Source organism: Hippoglossus stenolepis, chromosome 1 (genome assembly GCF_022539355.2).
Source record: "Hippoglossus stenolepis isolate QCI-W04-F060 chromosome 1, HSTE1.2, whole genome shotgun sequence".
Lineage (NCBI taxonomy): Eukaryota > Metazoa > Chordata > Actinopteri > Pleuronectiformes > Pleuronectidae > Hippoglossus > Hippoglossus stenolepis.
The window spans coordinates 11,226,199-11,243,154 of record NC_061483.1 but is presented as its reverse complement, the minus strand read 5'-3'; the positions used below and the strand labels follow the sequence as shown (position 1 = coordinate 11,243,154).

The window sequence follows — 16,956 nt, the reverse complement described above, 5'->3', positions numbered from 1 at the left end:
CGTAAGCATGAACTGGTTGAAGATTGTGGAAGCAAAGAGCATAAATGGTGTCAGAATGTATTTTAATGCCCAAACTATATTATAAAATGACATTTTTATCTGAAAATATAAGGAATGTCCGCCATGTTTTCGTAGACGGGAACTTGAGTCACGTGACGTGGGCACAGGCCAATGCAAAACAATGGGCAGACAAAAACGTAGCCATCTCACAATTTGAGAGGCCAAATTTGTCAGGGTTTGGTGAGGCAGATGGACCCAGGATGCAGAGTTTGAACTAAAGAGTCTTTTTAATGAAAAGTCTTGAACAGAAAAATAACAAACGCAGGAATCTCAAAAATCAAAACTGCAAAAACAAAAGCACACGGGAGAAAACACAGGAGGCTTACACAGGAGAAGAGGACGGGAGCTCAGGAGACACGGGATACAGAAACACGGGAGATCAGGACAGGACATAATGACGATAGACAACGATCCGACCAGGACAAAGGGGAGCACAGAGACTTATATCCACACACAGGGAAGGCAGGGGCAATTGGACACAGGTGAAACACATGAGGACTGGTGCAGACAATCACAGACAGGAAATAAAACGAGACACTAGACACACGAACCCAGACAACAAAATAAAACAGGAAGTGAAGAGAGAAAACACACTATGAACAGAGACTACAAAATAAAACGGGAAACAGAACACAGGGACACCGAAACAACTCAGACAAACATAAACACAAGGAAGTCAAGAAACACAAGGTAATGACAAAACAGACAACACTCTTAATAAAGAAGAGGACAAAATAAACACACTCAGAATACCAAAACCCTTAAAAAATATCTTCACATATGAAGACTAATTATTTTCGAAGAGGATTAACATGCACCCTTTTCAGGGTATATGCAATGAAAATGTTGTGAAACCCCCTGCTCTATTGTGGACAATAACAATTTATGTTGCCTGCAGTTAGTTAGCCACGTTAACTAATTTTCTCACTTCCCCACTCTTTCCCCTTATATTTAGAGAGAACTGCAGGATGCTGTTCACCTCTGGAACACTCACAGAATTCGCCCATGCAGAAATGCGGTGTCCCCAGGAGGACGTCCGGTGATGATGTACACCCTACCCCAACTATTTGGTGCTAGGGAGTACCTTAAGAGAGCTGTGGTGTTGTTTAAAACGTACCTCAGCTGTCTGTCGTATTTCTGCTCTTTGGAGGCTTGTGTTGCTGCCATGGTTTCTTTACGACTGAGCTCTATGGACGCATTTTAACTTCCCCAATAGCAGATTCGACACAAAAAGGTCCGGCACGGAAATCAAGACTCGCACTTTCTACACGAATTCTCACCGAAATAAGAACAGAAGATGATAAACTGATATATTATGATTTATATTGTTGTGAATAAAAAAAAACACTAGATGCTCCCTCTACAAAACTACACTTAAGTACAGATTTACACTCTGCCTAATTATTTCCACATAACTTCACATCAACTACAATTGAGGCAAATGCTGCTGTTTTTACCCAACTAGGGCTACATTTATTTGATAATTGTGCATAGTCCACTTTGTAGATTACAAATATACAATTTTAAAATAAAAACAATAAATAATAGTGTCTGCATAATATTTTTAATGTAACATAATATTTACATAATATACACTGAAACAAAAATATTGAAACGTATAGACAGTACAAATAAAATAGCTTAAATGTAATATGGGACAATAAGAGATAAAGAGAAAAATCTAAAATCGAAATGTCATACTTTTAAAGTATAACAGCCAATAAGGTCTCAGGTGTTTATTTGTTTGTTTATGGGACTATCACATGTGTATGTGTGTTGTTTACAAATATAACAGTGATCGAGAATCATTCTATATAATTTCAAAATAGAAAACTAGTTGTGTGACTCTATCATGTCTCTAATTATTTTTTTAAATGTGTCCTATATAGTAACACTGGAGTAAATATTATCTTTAAAACCCCCAGCAGATGGTGTGTGTGTGTGTACGTGTGCTTGTTTGTGTGTTGGTTGTTGTTTCCTATTCAAGACCTTTTCCAGCATAAACACTAATCTTGTCAGGACCAGTGGACCTCATGGGGACCAAAAGAGGCAAGACATGATTTCTGACCTCCTGGATAAGGTTAGTGGTGAGATGTGAATTGTGGTTAGGTTAAGGTTATATGTTATAGCCATGAAATGGTCATAGTTAATGTTAGGGATAATGTTTTTGTTTGGGCTGCACGATAAAAAATCTATCATCATCGCGATATCAACATGGGCGATAGACATATCGCAAATGGCGGCAAAAACTGTGATAAATGGTGTTCGATGCGCCACGCATTCACACTCTGCGTGTCAATATATTTGGCCAATCAGATGAAGCCCTGCTACCCTAGATGATAAATTAAAGAAATTTATATCATTGACGGGTTTTTCTGTCAATGAATTATTGTCAAAAGAATAGAGAGAAAACAGATTATTTGAAAAACAGAGATATGACGGAGCCGTGTCGCTCCGTCATATCTCGCTCTGCCTCCTCCACTGTGGAAACTTCAAGTGATCTTGTTTGTCCCGGGTCAGATTCATCATTATGATAAACGTGTGCATGTCTATCTATAGTTTTGAGGCCAAATTTTGGTCCGATACCATCATTGTGAGGACATTTTGGCTGTTCCTCACAAATTCAAAGGACTGTTTGAAGGTTAAGAATTGGTTTTAAGGTTAGGGTTGGATTTAGGTTTAGGTTTGGGCCCGAACCGACTCATTTACCTGCTCCGTCCTATCTGCAAAAACTAAAACCTGAGAGCCCGTCCTATGTGGACTTGTGGTGCAGATGCCAATGTTGATAGTGGGGAGTAAAAAATCCAATACCAATATATTGGCAAATATATTTATGAACATTAAAATAATTCAGACATAGCTAAACATAATTAATACTTTGTATGTAATATTTTAACTTATTTAAGACTTTAAATTCAGATTATGGAAGTTTAGACTTTTCCAACCAGCAGTAATTGTGGATTCACAGTTTTATTTCACTGTCTTAAACAATGTGAGACAAAAGATTTCTTTTACATTTTCACTGATTTCACAGAGAATAATTCATGGATCTTGATGAGAATAATAATACATTTAGGGGACTGGTGGAATCCATGATTATTAATCTAGATTTTTGCATTTTGTGATGAAATATGACTATGAAATATATTGAAAGTAAACATGCAAAAATAAAGAAATCAAGGAATAAATGGAATGTTCCGGAAGAAGTGGACTGTTTGGGGCGGCGTATAGCCTAACTGGTAGAGCTGCTGCCCCAAAGAGGAAAGCCTTCAACCCGCAGACGCCCCGGGTTAGATTCTGACCCGCGGCCATTTATGCATGTCCTCCCCCACTCTCTCTCTGTCCCCCTTTCACAACTAAGCCTCTGTCCTATAAAAAATAAATAAATAAAGGTTATAAAAAGCCCCAAAAATACATTTAAAAGAAAAGGACTGTTTAAAATCAAAGACACGTTTAATGTTAAAGATTAAAGACATGTTCAATGTTCTATATCAAAGGCTCATGCTCTTTTCGGTATTCAAGGTTCCTTGAATACCTTTTATCATTAGGTCTCTAGGTCTCTAATACATAGCAACAATAAGAGGAAGGGGATATACCATCCGTGCAAAGGATAATAGGACATCGATTTCAGAAAGTGACACCCCACTGTGAGAGAGGGAAAACTTCTACTGACGCAGAAATCTGTTCAGAATAATTGTAACTTTCTATTTCAAACTAAATAGATTAAACCAGTGATGGAAGGTTTTTTTCCCCTAAACGTGGGGACTAGTCAAACCCCAGGTTCGATTCAGCAGAACTCTATTTGTATGTCTCAACAAATAAGCAACCTCATAGACCTGCTGGCCAAGGAGAGGGACAACCTTAGTAAAGAGTACCACTGGAGGATCCAACTGGGCCAAGAGTTGGAGGAGCAAAAACAAGAGCTGGTTCGACAGAAAAAGCTAAAGGAAATGTTCATTAACAGAGGAAAGGAAACAAAGCAAGAGCTGGAGATGTTACAAAAGTACAGCAATGCAGAAGCCCTCAGCGCCACAAAGATCGCCTCTCAGGTAAACAACACCATCAAGAGGAAGAAGAAAAAAGACCTCCAGATAGATTACGAGGAGCTGAAGGTGGCACACATCATCAACCAGGAGAAGTTTAACAATGAGGTTCAGCTGGAGAAGGATAAAAACAAGCTTCTCCAAGAAGAGATGGAGAAACTCATAGCTTCCTTTGATGAATTCTACCAAAGTAATGCAACCAATCAGGAGAAGTTCAACACCGAGCTCCAGGAGGAGAACAAGAAGAAGAACGTTCTTCAGGAAGAGCTGAAGAAGCTCAAAGCTTCTCATCACGAGGTCTGCCAAAGTCACACAACCAACCAGGGGAAGTTGAACACCGAGCTCGAGGAGGAGAAGAAGAAGAACATCGTTCTCCAAGAAGAGCTGAAGAAGCTCAAAGCTTCTCATCACGAGGTCTGCCAAAGTCACACAACCAACCAGGGGAAGTTGAACACCGAGCTCGAGGAGGAGAAGAAGAAGAACATCGTTCTCCAAGAAGAGCTGAAGCATCTCAAAGCTTCTCATCACGAGGTCTGCCATAGTCATGCAAACAACCAGGAGAAGTTGAACACCGAGCTCCAGGAGGAGAAGAAGAAGAAGAATGTTTTCCTAGAAAAGCCGGAGAAGCTCAGCGCTACTTATGATGAGGTCTTCCAAAGATATATACCTGATGTTTCCAGCACTGAGCTCACTGAGGGCGAGTCTCTCTCCAATGTTCTCCCTGATCCCAATCCCAAGGAGACGGGGCTGCCTGAGAAGACAGAGAAACCAAAGAAGGCTTCATTCTGGAAGAGAGTCCGCCGCTTTTTGGGCTGTGAAGGAGGTGGAAGAAGTCAGCGTCGCCAACATCCCCCAGCAACTGTGCTGACTTTACCTTCTTCACCTTCTGTGAGGACTGTCATGGTTAATGGAGGGATTTACAAATTGATTACAAAACATCATAAAAAATAATAATGTCCTCACAATGATAGTATCGCACCAAATAAAACGATAAACAAATTAATTTCTTGCATATGTTGATGTATTTAGGATAAGATAAGATAAGATAAGATGTACCTTTATTTATCCTCCATAGAGGAAATTCACAAATGACACAGCAGCAGAAGAAAGTGAGATTTTATAGAAGAGAAGAAAATTATATATATATATATATATCAAATTTTCTTCTCTTCTATAAAATGTTTGTGGATATAGATTTCTTTATTAATATAAACATTTACTAAGTTAACACAGCCATAACCCTACATAATAAACATTCATCGAAAACAGCTGTATGCCTGCACACATGCAAATACAAATATACAGACACTGATATCTATATCTATATCTCTACAGACTTTATACAGATTTTGTGAGTTTTTTCAAGGAAACATAAACTTGAAGAGCTTTTGTTGACCTTCGTTTGGGCACAGCCATGGAAATGTGACTGGAGATATAGAGTGCTACTTAAAGCTGTTCACTATGCCACCAGTATATTTATTTGTCTATCATAGAGTGCTGGAATTAATAGTCTGCCTTGATGATGTTAGAATGAATACTAGATGTTCAGTTTACTTCTCTTAGTGGGTTTGGAACTCGTGCATGCGTAGGTCTAAAATGGTGGAGAAACAGGGGCTCTCCGGCTCTGAAGGTCGATGATAATAAAGAAAGTAACAGCTCAAGTAGAAAATATAGTAAGACTAAAAATATGAGTAAATATAGAAATATATACAAAAGTAGGGATAATTCTATATATATACAAAGGCTAATAAAAAAAAAAAGGCAATATAGAGATGGGATCAGAGTTGTGTTCATGTGCAATTTGACCATTCTTTGGGCCCGAGGTGCTGTGGAACGATCCTCTTAAAGGTTTTCATGACATGTGACATTAAAAACACAGGTCCGAAGTCGTTTGCAGCACTGGGACGCTCCTTCTTGGGCACAGGGACGATGCAGGATGTCTTCCAGATCTTGGGCAGCCTCAGCGAGAGGTTGTATAGATGCTCCACACACACCTTGAAGACCTTGGGGTCGATGTTGTCCGGACCTCTAGTCTTATTCATCCTGGTTTTGGTGAGCTGTCATCTCACCTGGCTGGTCTTGATTTTCAGGGTAGTTTGGGGCGTGGTGGGGGACAGACTGGGGGAGGTGACAGTAACTACGATGGCGGCTGAAAACTACAGATATTGTTCGTCCATCTTGTTGTTGAGTCATTCCCCATGACGACTAAAGGGAGACGGGACTTGAATCTCCATCTTATCTCTATCCTCATATTTTCTCACCATCCTTGCTGCTTGTGATCCTTGTCTCCTAACTCTCCGCTCCCCAGGGATCTTTGTGCTTTGGGAGCTGCTCACGTGAGTAGACCACGGTGCAGTGTTGCTGTTATGGTTAGGCATTTAGTTGTGATGGTTAAAAGTTCAGTGTTTAGAATTTATTGACATCTAGTGGTGAAATTGCATGCTGCAGCTGAACACCCCTCACCTCACCCTCCCCTTCCAAACATGAAAGATAACCCGTGGTAGCCTTCAGTTATCATAAAAACTCAAAAGATGTTGAGTTTGTCCAGTCTAGGCTCCTGTAAAAAAACATGGTGGCCTCCGTAGAGAGAACCCACTCCAGATGTACATGTAAAGTATTTAAATATAGAGGCCCATTCTAGGGTAAAGAAAACAACAATTTGTGCAATTTAAAAAAAAACAACAACATTGAAAACATCAATAGGATTATTTTATATTCAATTTCTGCCAATATATCCATTTCACCTAAATCTTACACACTGGACCTTTAAGGTTAGGGGCCAGGAAATGCATTATGTCAATGAGTGTCCTCACAACTGTAGAGAGACGTGCATGTCTCGTGTGTGTGTGTGTGTGTGTGTGTGTGTGTGTGTGTGTGTGTGTGTGTGTGTGTGTGTGTGTGTGTGCGTGCGTGTGGGTGTGTGTGTCTGTGTAGGGGGCGTGTCAACACGGGGATAATTGCCCTTCCCCTTTGCTCACTACATAAACTTCATCAACAGCTCCACCGGCTGATGCTCGTGTCCGTCCTCCGAGTGCGCAGCAGAGTGCACGAGTCAAGCAGCGACGGTCAGCTCGGTCACACTTGTCTCCACAAACAGGGACAATGACAGGGAACCACTGGGGATATGGAAAGGAGGACGGTAAGATCTCACACGTGCATCCTGCAGCTCCAGGCATGCATCCTCTCTGTGTATAGGCTGCACAATGGATTCTTGCTGTCCCTTGGTTTTGCTGGAGGGGTTTTATTGCGTTGCGTGTTTTATACAGAGGAGTAACCTAGATGTTAAAATGGCTGTTAATGCGAGATTAGCCCCGAGCTTAAAGGGATGACCGCTGTAACCTCAACCTGGCTTTTGCCCTGATTTGTCCCTCAGAGAGAAAACATGGCTTTGTATCAGTTTCCTCACTGAGCTGTTTTATCAGGAGCCACAGTGCACCTGCTTTTTCACTCCATTCAATTTTTCAATCAGCCAATCAGCTGAGCAATGCGTGAATCCTCCCAGATGCAGGTCAGACGCCTCAGTTAACGTGATTATGGCAACACGTTGTGTAATGCATGCCATAAAGAATCAAGGCTGCTTGAGAGAAAAGGGAGGAACCTCCCAGAAATGGTAAATAATAAATAAAGTGCTTTGTTCCATTGTTCATTGTGATCAAGAAACAAGATGCTCTTCTCACTGATTCATTTTTTTATATTTAATCCTTTTTAAATTAACCTGATTGTTGCCTCAGAAGAAAGACATGCTTTTAAATATATAAATAAATGTTATTTATTATATTTAACAAAACTAAAGCTTTAAACTATTGAAAGAACTTTCCCTGCAGTGAGATCTGTTTTTTTGTTTTGTTTGCGCTATCACGAGGCACAAGGACAGAAGTGGGTATATCAAAGTCTAAAAAATGTTGTCTTTATTGCTCACTGGGTTATATGACTAGGTCCCTCTGTATGGCACAACAACTACCCTGTGGCCCAGGGCAACCGGCAGTCTCCCATCGACATCGTACCCCAGCAGGCTTCACATGACCCCAGTCTGGGCCTGATCGTCCTCAACTATGATCAGTGTACCTCCACCAGCATCTCCAATAACGGACACTCTGTGGTTGTGGAGTTCGACGACTCGGACGACCGTTCAGGTAAGGAACTATAATATATTTATGTATGTAGCACTTCTCAAAACAAAGTTACATAGTGCCTTGAAAATAAAACCTACAAGTGAAAATACATTAAAGTTAACAAATAAAAACACCAGTAAAAATACTACAATTTCTTTTTTTTTTACAAACAGTCATAAAAGAATAAAAACACTAAATGTGTTACAGAAATGTAGAATTGGGTCAAATCAGGTCATTGCAGTACAATAAAGCTTTGATTTAAAGGAAGCTACTGACTCAGTCCGTCGTATTTCCTCAGGCAGGATGTCCCTGAGCCTCGGAGCTGTATTAGCAGTGACTATGTCCATTGATGCTACATGACCTATGATTATAACTATATTAAACATATTTACTGCCATGCAATTATCAACCCAGCTCGGTGTTCATTGATGATCATGGTTCTGGTATTTGCTGTTGGCCACATTGCACTGTAAGTCTGTGAACAAGAACCAACGTATGACAAGAAAGGTGAAATCACCTTAATTTTCCAGAAAGTGCAAATCATGTGCATAACTGCCCATAATCAGAGGCTGCAAATAAACCTGTGATTATGCTGCAGGAAAAGTGCATCCAGCAGTTAAGTGTATGAGCATCTGTCTGCAGGACAAGAGGATAATAACCTTCGGTGATCTCAATGGTTATTATGACCCTATTTTGTTTTTATCACTGGGTGGATCCATGTTTACCACCCCATCATTACCATGAATGATCAGCTCAGAGACGCGGGGCAGTTTGGCTCAGACAGTTTCCTTAGAGCAGGCAAGTAGCTATCGGTGAAAAACTATTAATTAACGAGGAGACCTGTGGTGAAACCAATGCACTTCATCAGTGTTTTTCTTCCATAGTTCACAGTGAGTGCACAATTCCCCTGAACCTGCTGTTGTCAGTTTTCAGTGTGTGTGTGGCTGGGTCTGGGAATACTCGTGGTTATATTCCCAGATGCCGGTGTTCTGTGTCACTGTTTTGTTAAGAAGAGCAGGGCGGAGTAAAACAAAGGAGACAGATTTTTAAACGTTTAACAATATTAAAATATATATATTAAAATGTTATGATATATCGATAGTTTGGCTTTGAATGAATAACAATATTGATAAATAGTTTATTTATATGGAATCTTTCAATACACAGCTACAAGGTGCTTTAGGTTAAAATGAAGAATTGAAGCAATTTGAAGATCACACAGCATTAGAGCCCAAATCAAAACAGATGAGGGGACTACAGAGAAATTAGTGTAAAAACATAATGTGAGATAATTAAAATACTTAATTTAGAACTAGGTTATAAATAAATAAGTCATCATTGAAATGAAAGTACAGAAGTGGCTTTCTATTAATCACCTTATTGACATTCAAAAGTATAGCATGTCTAAATATAGCATTCTTGATATATGCTACCATGTTTTCTATTAATTATTTCCCCAAAAAGATCACATTGTTGTCCTACATCTGTGCCATGAATAAGATGAGTGCTTTGCTTGGTGCCATTTCTGCCCATTTAATCTGACCTGGACTGATGTGGCCTGTTTGTCAGAAAGATGTCAGCAGCATCACAATGAATATCAATCAGAGTAGACTGGAGTAGAGGACTGTACCCAGGCAGCAGTGCAGATCACAGGCTCAGAAAACAGTCTGTACTCACTTAATGACAATGGGCTGGATTTTACTGTGTTCTCCAGTGGACCTGGAATAGAAAGTTAACTGCATCTTTATCTTGGCTTCATGGCAGATTGTTGGCTTTTTGCATCTCGAACCAGAACCTGATCTTCAGGGCTTCTCCAACAGATTTGTTGGTGACGCAGGTGCTCAGGCATCAGCTCACAGAGAAAAATTTAATAAAAGTATTTTGGGTGTTGCACACTCGCTGCCCTGTGTATCATAACACCCACAGGGCGGTGAATGCATGAGCCAAAATATTCTCCTCTTTTTGGTTTTACATCTCCTCCTCCCCTCCTCTGCAGTGATCCAGGGGGGCCCTCTCGACAACCCCTACAGACTGAAACAGTTTCATTTCCACTGGGGCGGAAAGGGCTGCCACGGCTCTGAGCACACTGTTGCAGGAAATAGCTACGCTTCTGAGGTCAGTGTTTGGGATCTAGAATACTTCAGTGTGTCATCGTCTGATAAACAAAACACAGACTGAACCAGTTTATCTCAGGTGTGTAGTAAGGAATATTTGTTTGTGTATTTTTCTTTGAATAAAGTCAAAATACTGCTTAATTGCTGAAAAGAATACCCAGCATTTGGGTGTACATTTACTTTGTATGAGTGTCAAAATAACAATATATGAAATATAACGATAGATATTTGAGCTTGTTCATCCCAACTTTCTAAACTTAAAAACCACAACTTAAAGACGATATGCGTTATATACTATAGCTTAGAACAGGATATGGGAAATTCCAGATGTTATCATCAGCACACTGGGATGGCGATAATGTACAGTAGCATGCATGACATTTAATTTATTTAACTACAAAAACCCTGTTATTATTTTGTTCCTGTCTTTCCTCTTTTTCACCCTCTAGCTTCATTTAGTTCACTGGAACGCTGTCAAGTACAAGACGTTTGGGGAGGCGGCAGCAGCTCCCGACGGCCTCGCTGTCCTCGGCATCTTCCTAGATGTAAGATGTCTTACTTAAGTGCAATCTGGTTTTCTGTCCCCGTGCCCCCTTTCCTCTCCATTTTGTATTACAGTAGTTTTGCATTCTGCATTAAGTCGTGCAGTCTTGAACAGAAGCCAATGCAAAATCATTTGTTGTTGTTTGTAGACTGTAACCCAGGATTTAATCTCATGTTCCCTTTTCCCCCCCCACCACCATTTACATATTTGTGTGTAGAGGTTGTGAGAGAAGTTGAGTTATTTTTGTCACAAAGCTGCGAGTGACTGTGTGAGAACACAATTGTCCGAGACAGTTTTTTTTCCTGACTTTTTCCAGAACTTTTCCTCCCCAGGAAAAAGTTAGAGTAAGAATACAGCAGGAAATGTCTAGAAATATCGGAGCGAGCAAAAAGAATACAAATATCTCTGGATGAAAAAGAGGTGTCATGCACGCAGAAGATGCCGACGAAGATGTCAAGATTCTGGAGCTGATGCCAGTGTTTATTTGATATCAGCAGCGAAATTTATGTTTTTCATGTCCTGCTGAAGGCTCTATTCATGTTCCGCACATTTAATTGTGAACTCGTCTGACTCGGACAATCTTCTGCAGTGTTCCTCTTTCACGAAAGGCAAACTTCTGGAAAATGTCCAGACCCAATCTTTTGGAGTTCATATCTGACTAATTCAGAAATTGTGTGTGTGTTATGAAAGACAGGTGACGACCACAGGTGGCTCCACACGATAACAGACGCTCTGTACATGGTGAAATTTAAGGCGAGTACTATTGATTGTTATTGGTTTTTATTGCATGTAATGTTTTTGGTGTGTGTGTGTGTGTGTGTGTGTGTTTTTTTATGACCTGCTCTGAGCTTTGTTGCACTGATGTAAACTCTGTTGTCTGGTGTGTTTCTATCACAGGGCAGCGTCACAGATTTCAAACGTTTCAACCCCAAGTGCCTCTTACCCAGCAGCCTCCAGTACTGGACCTACCTGGGCTCACTGACCACGCCCCCTCTACACGAGAGCGTCACCTGGATCGTCCTGAAGGAGCCAATCATCGTGTCAGATAAACAGGTGCATGTTGCAGACACGCTCCTTTGACCACAGCATTTCTACCACATGTGGCATTTTTCATATTGTTTAAAACTTTAAGACATCTTGAAGCATTGGGAATATTTTTGTTTCAGTGCTGTAGTCAGGGTTTACATTATAGTGATCTTCTGCGTCATAAAGAAGATCAGTCATTTTAACGATGGCTAACGAAGACAAACACTTTTTTGGTAGTGGCATATTTACATTTTTGTGAGGAATAATCTACAACATAATGCATATATATATATTTTTTTAACCTGCATGTAGAGATCATTGTTTGAAACCACTTGGCCCAGTCAGTCAAACACAGCATTGACCACAGTCCAGCTTTCTTAGCCACAAACCAGTAATGAGAAAAGTCAATGATTGTTTTAAAGCAGTAGATTTTCTAGTTTAATCAATGAAAATAGATCTTGTGACAATAACCGCATCAGAAGTGTGTAAACCAAACTTCCCTTGGTCATGATGAATACACCATGACTGTTGTTTATTTGTTTGTTTATAAGCAAGATTACGCAAATCTCCAGGACAGAATACTGTAAAACTTGGAATGATTTGTTTAGGGTCAGGGAGGAACTCATAAATGTTTGGTGCGGATCCAGGAATTTTTTTACCACTTGATTTAACATTGTGAGATGGGTCATTTTCATAATTTACACTGATTTATCCAGACATTAATTCATGGATCTTGATTTAAAAAATAAATAAAAATCGGGCTTATTAAGGGACTATTTTTCTATGTGCGTGGGAAATTTGGTGCAGCTTGACTGTTGGGCCTTGGCAGACGTACGAGCTCTACTGATTTTCATCTAGTTCAAAAAGATGTATCTGAAATAACACGTAAGCTACTTAAAATAAAATGTAATGACTATTTCTTGATCTGCACAATGCTTGTTTTTTACATTTCCAGTGATCTGCACGCAGATTTCTCAAATCCCATGTGTGATGTTTTGTCTGACATCACTTTGTTGACCTTAATGCCACGGCTGCACTCGGTACTTGGAGAAAGGAATTGCATGTTTTTTAAGTGGAGCTTAAGGCGCTGATGCAGCAGTTGATCAGTCAATTGTGAAACTCCTGTTTCCTGGCCTGCATAATGTTAATGGCTGTGCTCCACTGGGCTGTGAGGATCCATGGCCTCCTTTTTTACTAAAAGTTCAGCATCACCGCATCAGTGATGGAACGGCGGGTTTAGCCGTGGATGGTGGGGTGTACCGCTGCGATTCAGAAAATTCTTAGTGTTTGACCAACGTGTGACACTATATTTAGAGGCCACAAGAAGGAGCAGCTCATCATTCATGGGGGATTGACATGTTTTTAATGCACCTCTCTAAGCACTGAACTGAAAGTTTAGGTCTGATAACTCCAGGTTGCTGACAAGTTAAGCTGACTTAACTGGACGTCTGCAGCAGATTCCCTCCTGGTCTCCCCTTGAGCTGGACCCGTGGCGACTGCTGCCAGTGTTCGGATTAGACCCTCACCCTTTTGTGGGTCTTTTTGTAGTCAGAGAAAACAGAAGTTGTATTGATGGCGATGCCGGGTGTAGTCAGGAAGGGTCTCTGGCGGTGGCTTAGCTGGGGGTGAGGTGTAAGCCACGCAACCGGGCCCTGCAACTCATGACTCCAGGTCCTGAAGCCTTTGAGCCCCTGCAGCTGATTATCCTGATGGATGGATAACTGCATGGGTTCAGGGATTCAACTGAGAAATGCATGCATGGAGACCCAATAGGGAAAAGCCCTTATGTAACAGGATATTATTTGTTTTTCATAACAAGGGGCTAAAAGAAAAATGCTGCAGCACAAAGAGGGTATGATGTTTGGATATGACTATTTTTCTTGTGAACATATATATATTTTTTTACTCTCTCTCACTGCAGATGGGCAAGTTTCGATTGCTCCTGTTCTCTGGAGAGGAAGAGGATCAGAGGAAACGCATGGAAAACAACTTCAGGCCTCCCCAGCCTCTCCAAGGAAGGAAAGTGCGTTCCTCCAATTAACGTGACCTAAACAAAAGCTCTTCTAGATGACAGTGAATGCATTAATTTGAGTGTAATTGTATTTTACCTCATGGTAGCTTGTCCTGAGGAGGAAGTTGATATGTACAGAATAAGTTCAAGGAGCAATTCTCACAACTGCCAGCACATTCAGATGCAGAGTAAGAAGCATGGAAGGAGTTCATGGAAAAATAAAGGCACATTAGCAATATAAAATTAGCAGTCAGCTAATATTGTAGTGTTATTTGGCTACGATTACTGCTATGTGCTGTTTAGTGATTGTTATCATGAGCGATACTGAAGATTCAAAGGTGTGTTTTTTATCTCCGTAAACTGTTCAAGGACAAGTGTTGCTGAGGCAACAAGGTGCTATTCATCAACCAACATAATCATGTAACATGCAGTTATATGCAACAGGTAAATTCATTCAGCAGTACAGTGGGCTGTTTGCAGGCTGGTCTCTCACCACCGTGCCCTCTGCAGATTCACGTCCTCGGCCTCCTTGCTGATCCACAGTGATCCCCTGTTGATCCGGCCTATCGCTGGTGGATTCACAGTCCTCCTGGCCCCAGAGCCCTTCCAGTCCAGCAATGCCAACTGGAGGTGGGATTGGATTAGAGCTGCATTTGCTCTAACCATGAGGAGGAGGAGGGTTGGGTGGCGTGAAAGGCTCAGATCCTTTAGAGCTCAGGAGACTTCAGACCCCCCCCAGCAGGGAGATTTATTATTTTTAGACTGGTCTTCAGGTTTAACAAAAACCTGCGTTCACACATTATTGCCCATAGAGGATTTATTAAACTCCAGCAGCAATAACAAGCGCAGGTTTTGGTTTTTCTTAATCAAATTCTTTGTTTTCGTGATCTTCATTCTGAGGTGAAACAGTGTCCTGCCTGAAGTGTCCCAGCTCCTGGTCTAATGTCTCTACAGGAGGTGATGCACACTGTTCTTAACAGCTCAGCCCACAAGCTGCATTTGCAAGAACAATATATGCACAGTCCAGTATGTAAATGCCTGACAGAGGCCCTGGTGTCTCTCTTGGGTGACTAATGGCAGCTTTGTGTAAAGCTGCTCCTTATTTAGATGGGCTTGGATTTTACTAATACAGAGGCTTGGAGGGGATAAACTTATGTTGTTCCCATACAACAAAACACGCACATGAATAAAGATGCCTCAGATGTGATTGTTTGATGTTGTTGATGTGGAAAAAAAACATGAAACAATGTATTTTATGGGTGGTTTGAATATTTTTGTAATGCATTCAGAATCTTGCCATGGCTGCCGAATTAAATAATATAAAAATATATCTTGTTTTAGTCTGTTTTACCTACATATTGAAGTGGTCTCAATAGTTTCATTATTAAAAAACAAGTGTTTCTGTCAATCATTTGGTTTTCTAAGATTTTGACAATAATCCAACACTGTACATTTGTCTCATATTTATTTGTATTGTCTGTGTTTGAATACATGAGCATGAAGCAGTTTCTCTTCCAAGCACGTTAAGCTTCTTTGCCTGAACCTTGTACCTGGTATCCACAACCTCTTTGTGAAAGGACTTTCCCTCGAGCCAATGTTTAAACTCAGAAAATCATGCACAGGAATCACAGTCGATTATTAATATACTATGTTCATTTGACAAGTTTTATTTGTCTCTTCAGTTCTGCAGAGTTTTGATATTTTATTGATAAACTAATATTTTAATAAATGTACATTGTGGCAAACATTTTGAATGAGGTATTTCCTCCCATAGGAGATTCTGAATGGGACAAATGAAAGAACAATGATCAATTTAAGCATCAATATATCAATAGCAGTATTAACAATAATAGGATTTATTTTGAAAACGAATAATTCCGCCTGCTATTATTTTTATTGGTCGAATAAATATTTTAAAAAATCTAAATCTTTAACATATCAGTGTAATGAATAATAGATTTAGAGAAACAAAAGATCAGCACAATCGTTTTAGGTGAAAAAGAAAATACAGACGCATAAATCACAAATAAAAACGTTTGCATGTACACCAAACAGAATAAGATTTTTTTTCAATCTCACTTCAAGCACTTTACACTTTTATGAAATTGGGTCTATAATATTTTCACTTTAATTTAAATCATGTGCACCATACATGCAGCTTGTGGGTCACCCTGTAGGTGGCGGCATCTACTTTCTTTTGAATCACACACAGTTGTACTGTATGACTAAATCCATGTCTTTTAGGATTTAGTCATACAGTAAAACTAAACCACATACACACGTGTTATATATGGATCGTATTTCATATATAATGGCAGACTTCAGCAGAACACATCATACATCCGAGCTTCTTCTTTTTACTGTCTTTTTACTGTCAATTGCCTCTGATCGTCCGCCTTGTCCACTGTGGAAGGTGTAAATGTAATTTGCATCAAGAGGTTGTGTCACCCTGTCTGGTTTCATTTCCATCGAACGTCTGATGGTTATGAAAGGAATGATTTCTGCGTACGTGTCTGTGTATTTTTATGTGCGTGTGTGTAAGAATTATATTTAAAGTGTACCAAATAATCCTTCCAACATAGCATCCTCGGAGCTTAATTGAGACTGAGAATACCTGAGAATAGCACATCATCCTCAGCCACGATCGATGTGCCATGTAATCAGATATCACAGTCAGGCCTCAGAAATAGAGTCAGTCACATGTATTTTTAGCATCAGGAGATCTACTTGCTTGTTGTAGTGTAATTTTTCCAGACACAGCAACATCTGAGCGACTTTTGAAATGTAAACCTGCAGCAGAGGAAGTCGTTGGCCACACATATCATGTTATCTCTTTGTGGGAATATGGTGAATGATGCAGGCTTTGGTGTGAGTAATGATGACACCACAGAGACATGTACGAGTTACTGCATGGAGACTCCAGGCCCTTTCTGCAGCTTAAAGAATTTACATGAATAAAGCAATTCAAATTTCACATGCCTGATCTTTCTGGGTCTGTCTCCTGATCTGGGTCATCACCAAAACTTGATGGGTTCTTCCTTGACCA

The 16,956-nt window shown here is 40.2% G+C and overlaps 1 protein-coding gene across 1 annotated transcript; it reads left to right on the top strand.

Moving 5' to 3' along the window:
- Positions 1–7,078: 7,078 nt before the first annotated feature.
- On the top strand, positions 7,079–15,238 carry ca7 (carbonic anhydrase VII). Its single transcript, XM_035155154.2, has 7 exons — positions 7,079–7,242; positions 8,039–8,236; positions 10,212–10,330; positions 10,779–10,874; positions 11,564–11,626; positions 11,771–11,926; positions 13,821–15,238. Exons 1-7 carry the CDS (start codon positions 7,206–7,208, stop codon positions 13,938–13,940), a joined length of 789 nt encoding a protein of 262 aa, XP_035011045.1. The 5' UTR covers positions 7,079–7,205; the 3' UTR covers positions 13,941–15,238.
- Positions 15,239–16,956: the final 1,718 nt, after the last annotated feature.

Coding starts and splice junctions, on each gene's coding strand:
- ca7 (XM_035155154.2), top strand. CDS start 7,206: ATGACAGGGAACCACTGGGGATATGGAAAGGAGGACG. Junction 7,243..8,038: donor GGGATATGGAAAGGAGGACG/GTAAGATCTCAC, acceptor TTATATGACTAG/GTCCCTCTGTATGGCACAAC. Junction 10,331..10,778: donor GAAATAGCTACGCTTCTGAG/GTCAGTGTTTGG, acceptor TTCACCCTCTAG/CTTCATTTAGTTCACTGGAA.